Source organism: Terrapene carolina, unplaced genomic scaffold (assembly GCF_002925995.2).
Source record: "Terrapene carolina triunguis isolate 2854851 unplaced genomic scaffold, T_m_triunguis-2.0 Scaffold95, whole genome shotgun sequence".
Taxonomy (NCBI): Eukaryota; Metazoa; Chordata; order Testudines; family Emydidae; genus Terrapene; species Terrapene triunguis.
In genome coordinates, this window is record NW_020664446.1 from 21,032,972 (window position 1) to 21,052,854 (window position 19,883).

Below are 19,883 nucleotides of genomic sequence, written 5' to 3' on the forward strand. Positions count from 1 at the left end.
GTTGATCAAACGCAGATAAGAAACAATGTCACCTGTGTTGATTTAAAGAGAAACAAACAAATGGCAGAGGGGCCATTGGCACGGAATGGACACATACCGAGCTCCCCTGCAGCTTTGATATCGATGTTGTCATAGCCACTGCCTATTCGAACGATGACCCTTAAGGCCTTGAACTTCTCTAGATCTTCTCGGGTGAGGGTGATAGTGTGGTACATCATTGCCCCAACGGCTTCATTTAATACCTGAAACAGAACAAAAAGACGTCCGAAAATCCTAGTCATTTAGGTGGGGAAGAACTGGGAACAACTATTACAGTAGTGTACAATGGAAACAATGGGCCTGACCCTGCTGGGCTTGTGGTGCTGTACACCCTTGACTGTGGCAGGAGTTAACAGGAGTTGAGGGCACACTCTAAGGTAAGGTCCAGTATTTGTGAGATGCTTCATCCTTAGAGGAGACGCTGCACTAGAGCTCTATAGGCAATTAATGCCATATTGACTTTGAGGAGATCTTATACACTGGAACAAGCTTAGGGAAAAGTCCAGTTATACAATAAGAAATATAACTGGTGAGCATTTCTATGTGCTCCCCTTGGTATTATACAAGTATTTATTACACTAGAGGGTCGCACACTGTTACTTCTGTAGGCTGAGCTCACTGCACACATCAGAAGGTCTTTGCATCCCTTCTTTCTCCCCCACAAGCTCCCTGTGTGCCACCCTCCCTACCCCTCTATTTCAGGGGCTCCCTGCAATTCCCCCACCCCTCAGTCAGAGCTCTGTGAGTCCCCAATTCTCCCATTCTGGGATCCCCCAATTCTCCCATACTGAGATCACCCATTTCCTCCCATGCCAGAGGCTGTGTGTGTGTCCTCCTTCCCCCCTCGCCATTATTTTTTTTCTTTCTGTCTAGGGAGGTAAATCATTCCAGGTGTCAACATTTTAAACTCTATTGGGAGAATGGGCCAAGCTGAGATGGGGGATGCTGTTAGGTTGCAAGGTGTTAATGGCTGCCAATAACCAGTTCTTTGATACGGAGACAATTATAGACTTGGTTGAAGCTGACGTGTGTGCTAACCAGATTCCAGGAACTCCATGGGTCCCCCATTTCCCTCTTCCAGTTGACTGATTTTCTCCAAAATCAACAAAGTTCTGCCCACTGACACCTAGAATTTTCCCTGAAATTTTGGAATTGATTGGGTGCAACATTCAAAAGTTTACATCCAAACAGACAGACCGATGCCACTGAGTTGAGCGTAGGACCTCACACTGAATGTGAGAGTTGTCTGAAAAACTTCGAAATTAGAAATGTTGAGGGCATTTTTTAATCAAAATTTTGATGCAAAAAAGCCAAACAAAAAACAAAAAACAAAACAAAACCTTCCTGAAATATCCATGAAAATTATATCCTGATTTCCAGCCAGTTCTACTGAGTAGTAAGCCACAGATATTTTTAGAAGTATGGTCAGTTCATCACACTAAAATGCAGCACTCAAACAGGAAAATAAATACGCTGTTAAAGAGGACAAGCATCTTTTTCCCCTTCAAAAACATCTCAATGAAGTTACAGAAGTTAAATTTACCTTCTCGTGAATCTCCTGAGTTGATTGTGCATCACAGAATGCAACAGTAGCCAAGTCTTTCAAAATTGGCATCTCCACTGTACAGTCCCTTCCATCTAACAAAGCCACCAAAGGACGAGGATGCATAGGGCCATTCATTATTTGTGGGCGAATACCTGCAATCAAAAGGAGTTTTACGGTTAGATCAGCAGGCCATAAACACTTCTCAGTCTATAGTTGCTCCTATTTGGGTATTATTTCAACTTGGTTTCAGTGTCAAGTGGCTGTATACAACACAAGTTTACTGTATTTGAAGCTTTAGGAAGTAGTTTGGATGGAGGAGCAGGATGATGGGAGACTCAGCATAGGTATCAGTTGACTATTGATACATTCTCTATTAGGGAAATACATCTGTGCCCTGCCCTGATCTACCATGCATTTTCCAACTCCAACTACTATTACGATAGGGCTCCTGACTTTGATCTCACACTTTTTTTTTTTTACTGGTGCCACTCCATTAACTCCAGTGCAGTTACTCCTGATCAACACAGGTGTAAGTGAAAGCAGAATATGGCCCTAGAATTAGGTTTTGCTAGGATATCCTTATATTTCAAGTACTATATATGTCAACAAATAAGACAGACTCCCCAGTTTTGTTTTCTTGAGTGTGTGCAAACTAATTTGTTCAACACTGAAATCCCAGCCCCATGAAGCCCTGACTTCAATGGGGTCAGAATTTCACGCTATGTGTTTGTATAGGCCTTTAAAATTGTGGTTTTTGAGGAAAGACTCTAGCATTCCTACTACCTCAGAAAATAGACTCTGGGCAACAATCATTCCATAAACAAACAGGTGTTTACCCCAAAAGGAAAAGGAAGGGAAGAGCAAACCAAGAGACATAGATCAAACAGTTCTTTAATAGAAATAGAACAGGAATCTCTTTTGTTGTACAAATGTGTATCATTAGGGTTGAGTGGGGGACATGCCCTACACACACATCTTAGTTCATGAAATCAGTAGCAATATTATAAGTCAGAGTAACTGTTCCTCTTCTGTCTGCACCACACACTGTAAACTGGCGTTTGGAGCAGGTGAGAGGAATCTGTGTGCACATATGGGGACTATACCTTAGACTCCCCCACCCCAGCTGCTGTGGGAAATCTTCAGGATGCCTTCCTGAGCATGTGCAACCAGAGCTGGGAGTGACAGCAGCCAGGAAACAGCTCAGAGGGTTTTTGTTATTCTTACATGGATCCACTTACAAGAATTTTTCCCACACGTTTATTTTGCACTCAAGATGTAATTGTGTGTCTGTTAAACTGAGCTGCCTTTTCTACAACTACATGTTCTCAGCCTCTTCTCTTTTTAAGCTGAGGTTAACCAACAAGCGATTGTGCCAAATGGGGACCAGGAACCAGGACTCCTGTGTGCTATGCCTAGCTCTGCCAATGACTCACTGTTTCATTTTTGGATAAGTCACTTAAAAGATACTAAGCCTTATCAGTATGTAGAATGGTGATATAATTAGGGTTCTGTGACAGTGTTTAATTTGTTGTTGTTTTTTTCACAAAACGTTGCAAAAATATTTTCACAGTATAATTCCAGGCAATTTCACAGTCCAGTAAAGCCCATCTCCTTCAAACATGTGTGCCTTTACGCATAAGAGTAGTCTCAGTATGCATGTGCTTAAGTGCCCTAAATTAATTTTGTGTGATATCTTTGTAAAATGGAGGACTGGCACCAAAACATGCAAGCTTTCATGGCTTTTATGCAAGAGAAACCCCCCCCCCCTCCCCCCACGTATACTGGAATGAAATTTCAAAAACGGAGGTTTTTACTTGGAAATTTTGAATTTTGTTAAAAAGAATCATTCAGAAATGGTCCCATTTCCAAGCAAAAATGGTATACAATGCTAAGCCCTCAAAACACTGAGATTTTCCAAATTTCATTGTGAATATTTCATAGAGGCCTGGGTATCCTATTTACCTATGTCACAGGGGTCTGAGGTTTAACACTTGTAAAGTGCTTGGAAATCACTGGATGAAATAGTAACTTTTTTTTTTAAATGAATCAGTATCTGGGGAGCATAGTACTTTGGATCTCTGACCTATGGCATTAAGTGTTCTGGGTTCAAATTTTCAAAGATGGCAGCTAATTCTGGGTATTTAACTTAAGCAACCTTAGGCCTGATTTTCAGAAGTTGTAAATACCCATCACTCCTGTTAACCTTGATTTGAGTTGTGGATGTTCAGCCCTTCTGAAAATGCATGCCCAATGTGTTCTAATTTTGACCCTCAAAAATATTAGAGGCCATTTTTTAAAATGTTGGCCATAAGAGATGCCTGTCTGATAGAGGAACCAGGCAGAATCTTTTTTGATTTTCTTTTTCTGTCTAGGTTAAGAACACATCTGCTCTACCTAGTTACTCTACTATATTATTCAGGTGGTGATGGAAGTAATGACGGTCTTCAGTACATCTAGATCTGATAGTCATCTCCCTGCTACATTAAGTTCCAAACATATCAGTTTACTAGTTATTACAGTAATCGTTTATGATGATTATTTGGACAAGCGCTGGGTTATTTTATCGTGGAGAAGTCAATGGAGTTATTTTAACTGCGAAAAATCAAATTACATTTCCCATTCCTTTCTAAAGTGGAGACCTGTGACTAGTTAAGGAGGGTCACAGGGGAAGTCATAAATACCTAAACAAAGAGCATTACAGAACAAATGCTATAGTCTGTGACTCTACAGCTATTCAAAAAGCAGATAAAAAAAGAACCCAGAAAAGGGGGGATCGTTTACTGAATGGAACTAAGATCTCTCACTTGCAGCACTGTGGTGGCAGTCTGGCTTCCTGGATAATGGTCAACATGGCAATATCCTGCTGTGGAAAAGGCCAAAAGTGGTGTCAGTGTAACCCTGATGCCAAAAAATGACAACGAGGGAAGGAAACTAATGAGAACACCACCACGCTGATTAAAAAAGAAAAAAATTAAAAACTTAAACATGCATTGTTATCCAGATTTCAGTCAGGTGAACAACATTAGCGAGATCTACATCAAATAATATGCGAAAGACAGACTGAAACACAATGAGCCAAAATCATGCCTTGCAGAACTCCACTGAAGCCAACTCACTTACCCCAGGGAGGAATCTACACTGGTATGTATTGAATACTGATTAAAAACTTGTTATACTTGTTTGGGGGGAGGGGGGGGAATAAACCCTGGGCATAGGCAAATTTAGCAGAAATGTGTTTAATGGTTCTCAGATATTGTTTTATTGACTGGGATTTAAAAAGATAAAACCCAAAACAAACAGAAGTTCTGATGAAATATTTTCAAAATGTAACATGAACGTTTTTCTAAACAGGATGCCTTTTTTTCTATTGAGATTTCCATTTGCACTTACTGGAAGTAATACATCATGCTTGCAGTATTTTATCCAGATGGAAGTGCAACTGTGTCAGTTTGGATGGTACAGAGCTGAGATGATTTGGATAAGTGAAAGAAGCTTGCCATAAGCAGATAAATAAGAATAAAACATGTATCAATCTCAAATGCTTACCATCCATAAGTGAAGCATTATTCTTCAGCGAGGTTCATCACTTTTCCTATTTAATAAGCAACTTAATCACAACACTGATTAAATGTTACTAAGGTGTAACCAAGCCTAGACCGTCACATAATGACAGCCTCATATTGTTATTGGCAAAGAAAGAATATGCTACACAGGCAAATGGCACAGTGAAAATAGTTACATCACCACCAGGACAATGGCTTTAGTAGTCGCTGAGATTTACACCATGTGCTGCCCAATGTGTTTCTCAGCCAAACATAATCAGAGCTTGCTGCCTATGCAGGGTAAGAACTATTTACAAACAGTGATGTAGACAAGACGAGGTTGGGTAATTATTTTCTCAAATAATGTAACAAGTAAAACAAAACCAATGGCTATCTGAAACTTGGACACTTAAACTGAAACCCTTCCCACCCAACTGTTTTATCATCCTATCATTACATAAGTGACTTTGTAGGTCACAAGAATTATTATTATTATTATTATTATTTTTTTGGAAACATGACATCTGTGTCTTTGCTTGGGATTACGGATGTAATTGTGTGTGATGACATAGGCTCCTTAGACATGTCAAGCTAGTCTACAGACAAAAATACACTTGCCCAGGATGAATGTGAGCTGGAAATTGTGCTAAATATTTAGAAGAATGGCTCTCATTTTCTCTTACTACAATGAAGTAATTTACTTCAATTTGACAGGGAAAGAAAGTTTTGAAGCAGATCAATATGAGATGAAGTGCATAATGTACAGTAATTACATTTTAATAAAAACCATTGACAGGTTTGCAAGTTAAATCATACAGTGCAATATATTTTCCTTGGCTGGTTCATTTTTTGTATCTATCTAGTTGTAGCTCTATGACTCTGTATATAAACGTTACAGATCTATTATGCATATATTTTATATACAAACTCAGACCAAACTGCTGGGACCCAGGAAAGTCAAATTTATGGACTCAAACTTCATATAATTTTTCTCCTTCTTTTAACTTATGCAACACATTTGACACATATGACTGCTTCATTAAGAATCTGATAAGCAAAAAAAAAATCAGAAAATAATTAAAAAATTCCCCCAATAAAAATTCCCATTCAAGGTTTAAATCATGGGCCTTAAACCTTTAATTCTGCAGCACATTTCTCTATCACGTAAGTGTTGGGAACCCAGGGAATGGAAACGCAGCATAAAAAATACTATAAAGCACAGAGCTAATCTAGGAAGAGTTATTAAGCACACACAACAAGGAGTTATCCCCACTGTAAAAAAATGCACAGTTCTGTCTCAATTCATGGGCACGTAGCTACAAATAAGAGGGAGCTACAAACAGAGATGGAGGACATGCAATGTCTCTTTTTCTAGTGAGATTAGCTCTCTTTATCATCAAGGAAATATATTATAAAAATATACCCGTATGTGTAACATTAAAAAGCTTTCCACTCATTTGAAGTTTTCTGATTTGAAGATAAATCATAATAAAGCTTGCAAAGTTGACCCAAGTACTGTTCATTATATATATTTTGGGGCATTCCCTGCTATCTCTGGACTTCTTCCAGCATTTCAGTGGACAGCTTTTTAAGGAAGGGAGGAGAAAGAAAAAAACCATTTCCCTGTAACACTGAGAACTCAAACTCCACCCCGATTCACAAGCAGCACAGCTTGTTGCACCCAGCTCAGTGTATAAAGTGCTTTTGTTTCATTTTTAATACACAAAGCCTGCTTGTCTTCTTTTGCAGCTCCTCCCCTTTGCCACCCACTTGTATCCGATTCCAGTGGCACCCCTGCCAAGAGAATTAGGGAGTGCTCCCTGCTAAATGGCAGTCTTTGTGTGACCGCAAGTCGGCTGGTACTATCTCACAGAAACAAAAGCAGAAGCCATTTGCCTAATACTTATTAATCTCAGTTGCCTACGCCACGCAGCTATTAAAAAAAAAAAAGCTTTAAACATGTTCACTTGCAGTATATAAAAGTGTATCAAGAAGCAAGCCCGACAATCTATTGAATTACACATTCACAACAAAGTAGCTACAGTTTTACAGTCAACTACACACTTTATTAAACAAACAGAAAAGAAACAGGAAATTTCCCCTTGCCTGGAAAATGTTGCCTCCACATTCTTCTTCTTATTAAAAACCGCACATGGTAGCAGCGGAGGGAGGGAGGGAGGGAGAAGAGGGGGGGGAAAAAACCCCACACAGGATAAAATACTACCACTTTCAGTGTGTTGACTCTCCTCTCGTCTACGAAGGAGTATCTTCAAACAAGCAATCCCACAGCCCACAGCTGCAACATCTCAAGACAAATGTCTCTTTGAACACGGAGGGAAAGAAAAGGCTTTTGTCCTGAGCTACAGAATAATAGTCTGAAATTGCTAGAGGAGTTACAGTCACCTCTGTGCAGCTCCAAACTCTTTAGAGCACTCCCTCCAGACTTTGCCGAAGCTTTTAACTAATCATAGTTCTTTCCCAGCCCTTGAATAAAATCATGTGAGTGCCAGCCAAAAAATCTTATGCTGTGCACACTAAAGGGCTTGTATATGTTGGGTTTTTTTTCCCCTTCTCATTGACTTGCACATACGTCTCTTTTCTTGGTTGTCTTGAATGGATTTAATCTGTGGCATGCTGCAGTTTTTCATTACTTAAAGAAGTCAAACATGCTTCTCTATGTACAGTATATGGAACAAGTCTCCATGTTCAAACCGATAGCTTGCAACAACAACAATCCAAGGGATCAACAGAAGTAGGGTTTGGAGATCTGATTTAGATAAATACCCAAAATTAAGGGGCCAAATTTATTCTTGGTGTGTAAGTCAACTGGTTTTCAATGGGCTCACACCAGAGATGAATTTGGCTCTTTAGCAGTACCATTTGCATCTGCAAAACTGGGCTAGCAATCCTGCAACATGAGATCCCTACTCCAGTTGGGCCAGAAATCTCTGAGAACAGCTGGCTCCACTGTGACCTTTTGGCTTATCAGCTTTTGGCTGAAATGAGGAAGAGTAGAGGGTGTTCAACAATGAAAAATAATGGAAAGGACAAAACATCCATCCATTCCTCGTTCCCAGAACCATACCTTAATCATAACTCCATTCTTCCTTGACATCCCATGCCATCGTAATGGGTCACCATAACCACTGTAACTTGCCCAATTAACAGATATATGTGCCCATAAACTCCCGCTTAGCTTTCCCTCCCAGTTTCCAGACGTTCTCGCCATGCTTATGGGCCCAATCCTGCAACCCCCTTTCTCATGCAAGTAGCCCCTACTCAGCCATGTATTTCCATTTGAATCAATGGGAGTACTTGCATGAATAAGGGTTTGCAACTATAGATGTGCAGTGGGTTCAGGATACCTGTGTAGCTTAGCATCCTCATGGCCAACCACATTTCCCCATGTATTCAGTTCCTCTTATAAAGTAAATTAACTGATAGCATAAGTCCTTTGCCCTCTGTCAATTTTGATCAGGGATTTAATTTGCTAAAGATCAGTTTGTTAGGGTTTGAGTATATTTACATGAAAGCTAGTCTGGATCCACAGTCCCGCAGTTATTGACCTTGTATGGGTTCCCAGTGTGAGATTGGCAAGGAGTGGGATTGTAGCATTTACGGCCCTGTATTAAAAGTAGCAGGAATTTCATTTGTGTCCCAGCTTTGGAAGCAATTGTGACTTTCGATTATTAATCAACATTTAGCTGTTGTTCTCTTTACTTCTGTCGTATATTTTATTTATTGGCTGAGAATTTCTTGCTGCTCTTGTTTTATTGTTGTTATTGTTGACGGGGAATAGAAAAAATAACGGACCCAAACCTCAAACCAAACCACTCCATGGAGATTTGGTAAATCTGGATTCATTTCCTGGATCTGGGAGACTTAACATGACTGTGCAAGTCATGTTAGCTTCTCTGCACCTCAGTTCCCCATCTATAACACAAGGACAATAATACATATCTATCTATTGTACGTATATGGTCCCCTTTACAGTAGCATCTGAGCACCTCAAACTCTTGACTGTATTTATCCTCACAACACCCATGTGAGGTATTATCCCCATTGCACAAGTGAGAAACTGAGGCAAGGGAGACAAAGGCAACAGAGGAAATCTGTGGCAGAGCCGTGAATTGAATCCAAGTCCAAGGTCAATGTTCTAACCACCAGACCATGCTGCCTTTAGCGCTATATAGCTATGAGCCACTATGCAGTTCAGTGTTGTGAGGATAAATTCATTAATATTTGCAAAGCCTCTGGGAATCGTTGGATGGAAGTCATCTATTTAATGGAAAGTTAAAAAAAATAAAAAGACCAAAATTCCCACCAGATGCCATGGAGTCACAGTGGTTCAGGCCAGATGCCCATAGTCTCTGGTGCAGATTTGTTCTGCACCAGGACAGCACCATCAAGCCCAGCACTTTTACAAAAAAATGAGATTGGAGTTTTTCTCACCAAACAGATTTTAAAAATACAAAATATTTAAAATATAGAAAATATAAAATATTTTAAAAATCTGGTGAAAAAACTCCAATCTCATTTTACAGGCATACACCTTTCTGTGGTGCACAGGGTTCCTGTTATAAGTACACAATACACTGGACCAAACATTAGTCAAGTCTCACTTTAGATATTTAGTTTAACAGCAAGCAGTGATTCTCAACCCACAGCCCAATCAGCACACAGCTGCGGCCCATGTGACATCCTCATATATTGTGTGGATGTGGCACACATAACACACAGAGCTGCATATGCAGCCCACAATGATAAATAGGCTGAGAACCACTGCTATAAAGCATGCTTTGATTTCTTTCTGGAGAACTCATAACTGCCTGGTCTAACCTGTATTAAAGTCAATGGGAGTCTTTCTATTGATTTTAATGGGAGTTGGAATGTGCCCTTAAGACCCAGTTAGGCAAAGTACTTAAGCACCTGCTTAACTTTAAGCACCTGAGTAGTCCTCATTGACTTCAAAAAGATTACTCATGTACTTAAAGCTTAGCAGGTGCTTAAGTTCTTTGCCTGGTCCCCTGGTGAAATAAAAAAGGGACTTTGTTAAACTCAATACTAGAAGCCTAAAAAGGGTATCGAGATCATTAGTCAATGTTTGCAAAGCACTTTTAAAACAAAAGGTACTATGCTAAGTATTCTTAGTTGTTATTAACAAGTAGATTGACATAACAAGATTTTGACATAAATAAATACAAGTATTTAGAAGGGCCTGGGAATCTTATCCTAAATAATAGCATTCATCTGTAATAACTGCTGCATTTCTATGGACTGCAGCAAGCCAAGCAAAACTTTATTTTGTTACTACCTACTTATATTCAATTGATTCCAAGGCCAGAAGGACCACTGTGATCATCTCAAATCTGACCTGTATGATACAGGCCACTGAACTTCCCCCAAATAATTCCTGTTTGAACTGAAGTTTATCTTTTAGAAAAACATCCAATCTTGATTTTAAAATTGGCAATGTATTAACATAATACACAATGGTGTGGTATAAAGGTTTTACCAACTAACAAGTGGCAAAGCAGTTAGTGAGTTATCTGGGTCACACCAAACAAATTCCGACAAACATTTACGAGCACTGTCTGATGTCTTTTGCACATCACATAACTTGCAAAACTGAATCCTGCAAGAGTTAATCACTGTGAGTGTCAACACTTCCACACCTGAACTCATTCCTTTAACTTCCCTTCAATAAGTTCTTTGTGCATACAATTTACATACAAACGTATATACAAGAACACACAGAAAATGAAATCAAACCTATAAAAATGAATCAAACTATTTCTCTTATTACAGGCTGGGAAGGAAGAAAGAGTTATTGTTATTTCTACTTGGAAGACACTCAATACTATGATGATAGGTCCACACAGGTACCTAGCGCATTAGAGAAATTACCTAAAATAACTTTCTACATATAATAGTGGCACAGTTTTTAAAGTCCAAAATCGCTGGAACTTTTGGAGCCAGAAACAAGTGCTGGGTGTACCCATTGGAGCAGTGAGATAAAAGAGCCAGGATCTAACCCTCAGCCCACAAGATACTGGCCCTTACACCAGTTACCAGTGCAAGACTGAATATTGCCCACCCTGGGATTAAGTCTGCCATTACTTTGTTTTGGGGGGAGGGCAGAGCAAGAGGGAAAGGAAGAAGGAACATCTATGCTTCAGAGGAAAGAAGAGAACATTTATCTGATACGTTGATTAGCAACAAAAAACGGTGTCTGTTTGAAGCTGCTCAAGGGCTTTGAACATTACAAGTCATTCTGGGAGGGAAGGACTAGTGGTTAGAGATCACCACGGAGCCCCGGTGGAGGCCCTACATAGTTAAGATTCTGTTGAGTTCTTCAGTTAAAGCAAGGTCCCAATGTCTTTATTAGGGATGAAATTAAAAGCACTTCAAGCCCACGAGGCAGCACTTGGAGTCTCTTGCAGACTTCAGAAGGTCTGTAGTCAGGGCCTCTAGAAACCTTAGCAGCACCTCAGGGCATTGGGAGATAAAAGGTCCCCTTCCTCAACTGAGCTCTCCTGAAGTTCTATAGTTGTAGACTCAACCTGACCTCCAGGGTCCCTGGTCTGCCTAGTGCCAGCTCCCTTGTCTGTCACTCCACTGCGGATTATTCTGCAGCATCCCCTGTGTCCCTAGAGAGCTAGAAACCAGGCAGAGTAGTACGAGCTAGGGGAGTCAGCCAGGTAGCCCAGGTACCAAGGGTGAGCTTATCCATTCCCAAGGTCACGGAGAAGAAAAGACGCAACCCTTGACCCTCTTGTAGGGTTACCATATTTCCACAATCAAAAAAGAGGACACTGGGGGGGGGGGGAGCCCCGCCCTAGCCCCGCCCCATCCATTCCCTCCCACTTCCCACCCCGACTGCCCCCCTCAGAATCCCAACCCCCCTGCTTCTTGTCCCCTGACTGCCCCCCGCTGAGAACCCCCCACCCTAACTGCCCCCCTAGGACCCTACCTGTCCCCTGACTGCTCCGACCCTTATCCACTCACATGGGTGGCAGGGTTGTAGAAATTTTGGTGGTGCCCAGAACCCACCCCCACACCTGCCTAAGGCTCTGGGAGGGGGGTTGGGTGGGGGGGAGGAGGTCTGGGGTGTCGGTCCTGGGCTGGGGATTAAGGTGCAGGAGGGGTGCAGGGTGCAGGCTCTGGGATAGAGTTTGGGTGCTGGGTGCAGGCTCCGGGCTGAGGCAGGGGGTGGGTGTGCAGGAGGGGTGAGGGGTGCAGGCTCTGAGATGGAGTTTGGGGTGGAAGGCGGTGCAAAGGGAGGGGGTGCAGGCTTTGGGAGGGAGTTTGAGGGCAGGAAGGTGTGTGTGGGAAGGGGGGAGGGGGTTTGGGAGGGAGTTTGGGGATAGGAGGGGATGCAGGGGTGAGGGCTGTGGGTCTGAGGATGAGGGGTTCATGATGCAGGAGGGGGCTCAGAGGATTAGGGTGTGGGGGGGGATGAGGGCTCTGGCTGGGGCTGGGGATGAGGGGTTCATGATGCAGGAGGAGGCTCAGGGCTGGGGCATAGGATTAGGGTACAGGGGGATGAGGGCTCGGGCTGAGGGGTTTGGGGTGTTGGAGAGGCTCAGGGCTAGGGTGGAAGGGCAGGGTAAGGGCAGCCTGTCTTCCCATTAGTGGATGGGGGACGCTAGGACCCAGGGGCAGCAGACAGCAGTTGCTGCTGGCTCTGGCAGTACAAGCAGGCAAGGGAGAGGCAGGCAAGCAGGCAGGAGGGGTCCCGGGGGGGGGGGGATGCTCAGAGGGGGGGGGTGACAGGTGGAGGCCGGGGACCCATCCAACACTCCCCTGCTCCCTGACTGCCCCCCCCTGGACTCCCCTTACCATTCTGGCTCCACGTGTAGGCCAAACACGCTGCCCGGTGGGTCGGTTTGTGTGTTACACAGGGCTGCAGACAGAGGGAGGGGGGAGCAGGGGAGGGGCTCTGGCTGCTGGAGGCCAATGGAGCGGCTCAATCGTCCCAGCTGCCCAATCAGCAGCCGCACTCTGCATGGAAGGGAGGGAGGGAGGCGAGGGAGAAAAACCCCCCAGACATTTTAACCTTGTTACCAATTCCTCCCGGATGGCTATTTAGAGACGCAAAAGCCGGACATGTCCAGGGAAATACGGACGGATGGTAACCCTATCCTCTTGAGCTCCTTCAAGTTTTCTGTTTCAACCTAGCTTCTACCTGAGGAAGATGTGTGCTTCAGCCGCAAGACATATCTGCTTCAAACTTTAGCACTTACAAAGTGAGGTGTGTAAAAACAGGTGACAAAACCCCAGCCTGGCTCAGCTGAGGTGGGCCTGCTTATATAAAAAGGAAACTCTAAAGAACTACTCTACAATAGCAGCCTCCCCTCTCCAACAGAGCCCAGGAACTCAGTGCAGCTTCTCCCGCTCCAGAAAACTTTTTCCTGGAGAAATTCCTAAGCTTCACAACAGAGGGGAGTCTGGAGATCTCTGCGGGAGAGAAGCAGCAAAGGTTTCCCTCTCTTAAGGAACTCAAGTGCCTGGAGCTATAGAAAACTGTTTGCAATTGATGCTGGGAATGTTCTGTGGAAACTACTAGGGCCTTAGTACTGTAGAAAACCTTATGCAGCCAGCATATAAATGTGGCTTTTTGCTGTTTGTTTTTTAAACATGAATCTTATTTTAAACTTTATCGACACAACCAGAAAGTTATTGTGAATAGGAGTTAAGCATTACAAATATGGAAATGACCAGCTGTGGTATTGGACACTGATGTTTCAGTATCCTTATAGCTTTTACACTGTAGATAGGCATGATACAGCCAGGCACACCCCCTACCTTTCCTCCCCACACCTCCATTAGAACATGGAAAGATATGTAACCCACTTGACACCATCCAACAGCATTATTTTCCCTAAGACAGTGGCTCTCAACCTTTCCAGACCACTGTACCCCTTTCAGGAGTCTGAATTGTCTTATGTACTCCAAGTTTCACCTCATTTAAAAATCACTTGCTTACAAAATCAGACATAAAAATACAAGTGTCACAGCATACTATTACTGAAAAATTACTTATTTTCTTATTTTTACCATATAATTATAAAATAAATCAATTGGAATATAAATATTGTACTTACATTTCAGTATAAACTAGTCATTGTCTGTATGAATTTTAGTTTGTACTGACTTCGCTAGTGCTTTTTATGTAGCCTGTTGTAAAACTAGGCAAATATCTAGATGAGTTGATGTACCCTCTGGAAGGCCCCTGGTTGAGAACCATTGCCCTAAGGGACTTGAAATCAAACTTCAAGCTTCATGAAAATCTGCAGCACTTTCCTTCTATTAAAGTATCTCTCAACAGAACAAAATCTTATTGAGGAACATGCTGGATACTGTTTCAATTATTAAAGCCTGGTGTGATCCATGAAGTATGTAAAATGTAACATAATTCAGCTTTCCATTTACACTATACCTTCCATCACAAGATATTTGTGCTTCACCTTGATTTCCTGGATGCCATCAGGACCATTCAATATGTAGGCACACAGCCTCATGCATCCAATGTGTCTGTCTAGAACAGTGGTTCCTAAACTTGTTCCGCCGCTTGTGCAGGGAAAGCCCCTGGTGGGCCGGGCTGGTTTGTTTACCTGCCGCGTCCGCAGGTTCGGCCGATCATGGCTCCCAGTGGCCGCGGTTCGCTGCTCCAGGCCAATGGGAGCTGCTGGAAGCGGTGCGGGCCAAGGGACGTACTAGCCGCCACTTCCAGCAGCTCCCATTGGCCTGGAACAGCGAACCGCGGCCACTGGGAGCCGCAATTGGCCGAACCTGCAGACGCGGCAGGTAAACAAACCGGCCCGGCCCGCCAGGGGCTTTCCCTGCACAAGCGGCGGAACAAGTTTGGGAACTACTGGTCTAGAATTATGTGCCTGGTCCAACTCCCAAAGAATCTTTTCACTGACCTCAATGTGAGATGGACAAGGTCCTAGGTTGGTGGATAGAATAAAACTGCTCTGATAACCAACCTACTTTTGTCCTTGACAAGTTTAGTACTAAGTTACTTTGCCTTTGGGTACGCAGAAGGCATTTTGAAGTTCGGATAATCATAGCTGCATCCGCTAGCAGGGGGAACAGATGGACAAGTCACAAATCAGCTGGGGGAGTTTGGTAACTGGCATGGGGCGTTGAGATACATAGCAGGAGCTCAAGGACCATCACAGAAAGCTGAAAGAAACTGCTGGTCAAAATATTAAGAAGCAGAGGAGGAAGGAGTGAAGGCCAAAGGAACTTAATTGTGTGTCCACAGGAAGCATTGGAAGCTGTCAGAGGATACAAGACAGATGTTCAAACAGATGGGAGAGTCCATATGGGGAACTAATGGATGCTACCAGGAAAGCTAAAACAAGTGTCTGGAAGAGGAAAGGCTCAACCAGGAGAGAGACAGGAGAGCTCAGGTAAATAAATAAAATTAGAAAAAACATTGTTAAGGCTTTTTGTTGTGGTGGTAAGAATACTTCACTGACCCACAAACTTTCCCATGACTATGTGGGGTTTGAGCTCTCTAACTACTATTAAAGACAATGTGATGAAGGCAGTTAAAACCCCACACAACTCCCTGAAAAAGTGCCTCACCATGTCCAAAATAGAAATATGGAATTTGGTGTTAGTGGTGTGTAAGAAAAGCTCTTCAAGAATTATATCATCCATGAGCCTGACAAAATAAATTCCATATAGTGTTCCCACTTGGCCCATTGCATATTTTCTTTATCTTGCGTGTGTAGATATTTGTCTTTGTGGCACACACAACAGCCATATGGCACTACAGAAGAAGAACAGCAATCACATGTAATTTGTCCTTCATGTCTATCGCATCTCTTCCTATCCTCTCCTGTTGCAACTATTTATTTGCTCATATTTATTAAAATGGAAAAAGTAGATCAAAAGACACAAAAAGCAGTCTATGCAGGATGCAAACTGTTTTTAAAAAATGCAAAATCAAATGCACACAGCTAGAAAAAATGATGATATTTTGCAGTGTGTTGATGTCCAAATGCAAAGTGGTGCCCGTAAAAAATCCTTTTGCATTTGGGAAGTGTGTTTTTTGAAGAAAGGTGTTTAAGTTTCTCCACCCTTATGGAATGTACATGACAATGTCTTGGTGCAGTCTCTGTGTTGGAAGAATACAGAATGCTGACAGAACAGCACAAAGCAGTCAGGCAAAGCCCACAGAAAGAGGTGCATTGATATCAGCCATCTGGACACAAGGAGGCCTAACCTGAAATCACCCCATGGGATTCAAGGGCTTCAAAGATATTTTGAAGACTACATGTACGAACGTAGACTAGTGAACAGACTGCCACGGGTCGTGGCAGAAGCCTCAACACTTGGGACAGTTGTAATGACACTGGATGAAAACATCAGAGAGCAAATTGGATGGCCTTGTTCTTGGTTATGGTGGATCTGGATCCAAAAGGTCCAGCTGCTACAAAAGCAGCACTTTTGCTGATATTCTGATCAGAAGTGTTTTCACCCCTCCTGCCCCCTACAGAACAGGTAAGCTGCACACATGAGGCACATAATGTTCATCACTGAGCCAGGGAATGGAAGCAGCATACTTGTGAAAAACACCCCTTGTCCTCACAACCCTTCCAGGACTCTTACTGTGGCAGTTTTGTGGAGTGGCAAGGGCTTCACTGTATGCAGCTGGGGAGCCAGGACAAGGGTAGGGGTAACAGACTTCCACCCTTCATCCTCTTTTGCGTGCAGATTTTCTATTAAGCAAGTAGGAACAAAAGCCAGCAAAAATTTGACCCTTTCTCTGCTCCCATATATTCCATCTACAGTCCACAGCAGTACATGAATGATACCCAATAAACTGATCTGCAAAAAACATACACTATAGTTTTCTGAGTGAATCATATGGAAATCCTGATTGTGTAGCACCCTTAGTGCCTTGCAGGAGAGAAGGGAGGAATGGAATTTCCACTGGCCCAAGACTCCATAACCAAACACACCCAGTCTTTTGGAAAGTCCTTATATGGATCTGATTTTCCAGCTAAGGTATCTCTCTCTCAGTGTATAATTATGTGCTGCTTACATTTTTAATTTAAATATGTATAGGAAATGTTACCCACTCAATATACTCTGTCCATTTTGGAGAAAGGGAGTGGTTGAAGAAATACCATCATAAGTATAGAGGAAAACAAATCCGGTCATTAATTTAAACAACTTGCCAACAATTTTCCAGGCTACAAACCACTTCTTATATTGTATTCAATAAACTGACAACTTGATAGTTCAAGCTATGGAGGTTCCTTACAAACAAAAGAAAAAACTGTATCAATCAGCAAAACATCTGGATTCAGTTTTTGGAAAATGAAAGTGGTTTAACCTGATTCACTGTCCCTCTGCCATATGTATGTTTTAAAGTTGTACACCTCTACCCCGATATAATGCTGTCCTCGGGAGCCAAAAAATCTTACCGCGTTATAGGTGAAACCGTGTTATATCGAACTTGCTTTGATCTGCCGGAGCACGCGGCCCCGCCCCCCCCAGAGCGCTGCTTTACTGCGTTATATCCGAATTCGTGTTATATCGGGTTGCGTTATGTCGGGGTAGAGATGTATTTGCACATCAGTAACAGTGAAATAATAACAGTTAGTAGAAAATAAAGAAAATGCCAGACTTTAAAGTGTTTGTGGCAGTTAAATTATGGTAACATTAACCATTTAGGGTTAGAACTTCTGATTATGCTAAACAGAAAATGCTGTAAATATTTCCAAGTAAAATGTGCAGAAGTTTTTCTATGCACTATTTTCTAGCTTCCATTACTAAGAGGCATGCCTGAGATCTTACATCAGCTGGAAAACAGGACAACAGGGATTACATTTAGAAAAGTTTCCATGTTGGGCATATACAAAAGCAGGAGAGGATGCTGATTGCCATTTCATATTGATTTATAGTTTTCATAACTAATATGATGTTGCCCCAGCTTCACAAATGGGATTCATACCCCTGCCAAGATTATGAAAGAAGACTGTTCTGGTTTGTGGTGTTGGGATTTTTTTTTTTTTAAATAATTCCTGTTCTCCACTTCTACTTGCTGTTCTTCTTCTGTGTCATTGATAGCACTTAGCGTACAGATTCAAATGGAGCGATCACCACATCCCACCAGTCAATAGTACTCTAAATAAGCAAGATGCTACCTTCCTTAAGGGGGCTATGATATTAAGTGGGGATCCGACTATATATTTTCCCCTCCCCAACTAAATTTAATTGCTGTTCAAGAGTAAGGGGGAAAGAATGGTCTGTGCAGGTGGGTCCCAGATGTGGGGCCTCTGAGGGTGGAGAACTGTTGCTGGAAGTGACATTAGCCATCTGGCCTGGCTGCAGACATTGTAGCAGTAGCTAATAATGTTCACAAAGCAGTGAGGTCTGTTTTTTAAAAAAATACTGTTGATTATTCCGTTCAGTTCCAGACTGTGGGATAAAATAAAGAGTTTTATGTACTGTGAATGCTCAGCTCACAGAGAAGCAAGTCAGGTCATTCATATACAGCAAAAGGGAAAATGGTAAGAACCTCATTTAGAGCTTTCTTGCAATAATTACCATGTCTCTCAACCACTCTTGACTATTTTCTGACTCGCTGATAAACTGAACATTATTCATGACCAAACACCAGGGAAGCAGGAAATGTAGCACAGTGCATGCCTCTTCTGTCCCCCACCCTATGGTGGAAACATGTCAGATACAAGCTTTCAGTAGCGCACCTTCAATCTCAACTTCAAAAAAATTATTCAAATGGCCCTCAAACACTATCCTATACATATATGAGGCAAATGGAATTTCAAAACTGTCATCTGCATAGACAAACAAGTAATCCTTCAAACGTTATAACTAAAATTGTTAGAATGTAAAATATTCTCAACTCAACGTGTGTGGCCTTACCAATGGAACTGCCATTAATGCTAATTAAAGTCCTTCTCATTAAACTGAGACTCCATCCGTATGGAGTTTCTTCTTCTTTCCTTTAGAAAAACGGATAGGTAATGGAATGGTGAAGCAGAGGCAGTGACAGGAGGTGGTAGAGCTTCCCTCTATAGAGACATATCAGTCCAGCAGCTTTCAAAAGCTCTCTAGTTTGGCATTTTGGTTTTACAGGAACACCTTTTAAAGTGTTACAATTTTAGAAACCAAGCTATTCCTCTCAGGAATCTAGCTCAGTCTTTTATTAATGTTATTTCCAAAGTCGACATGGAAGCCTGTGATAAGAGACAGTTGTAAATGAAGAATCACCCAAGTCAAAGGCAGCCTCTAGGAGTGGCACAGTGTGAAATGGAGGCAGGCAACCGTCCCAATTCCCTATGTAAATGGCACAGATGGGCTGTGACCTCAAAGTGGAGTTGTGGCCACAAGGGGGCTGCATTGTAGCCCTTGCCCTTGGTTGGGTGGTTGGATTTGAGCTCCCCAGTCCATCTACACTTCTTCTGCAGTTTCATCCTAAGTGATAAATTTCAGTACAATGCCCACAAAACTCTCCAAGCTTAAGGCCTAGACTTCATGGCTTATGTGAAGAACTGTCCTTTGAAAAACTTTTTCAAGTGTCCTAAGCATCCTCAATTCCCGCTGAAGCGAATGAGGGCTGAAGATGCTCAGTATCTTGCACAATCAATTCCTCAAGGGTCTGACTCAAGGCCCATTCAAGTCTATGCAGTCTTTCCACTGGGCATTGAATCGGGACTTCAATTTCTAGTTCACCTCTTCCTTGGTGCTCTTCTTGGTACTCACCA

The 19,883-nt window shown here is 42.4% G+C and overlaps 1 protein-coding gene across 3 annotated transcripts in view; it reads right to left on the reverse strand.

Annotated features, from left to right (window-relative positions):
- The window catches only part of CTBP2 (C-terminal binding protein 2), a 178,250-nt gene that overhangs the window by 30,441 nt on the left and 127,926 nt on the right, over positions 1 to 19,883 (reverse strand). For 2 of the 3 annotated variants that reach the window (XM_024210656.3, XM_024210648.2), the window contains 2 exons: positions 1,583 to 1,737; positions 98 to 242 (listed from right to left, as the gene is read on the reverse strand). In XM_024210656.3, the coding sequence (XP_024066424.1) occupies positions 98 to 242; positions 1,583 to 1,737 (300 nt within the window). Of the gene's footprint in view, positions 1 to 97; positions 243 to 1,582; positions 1,738 to 7,233; positions 7,530 to 19,883 lie in introns of those variants that run through there. The other variant, XM_026650901.2, reaches the window with a different exon arrangement.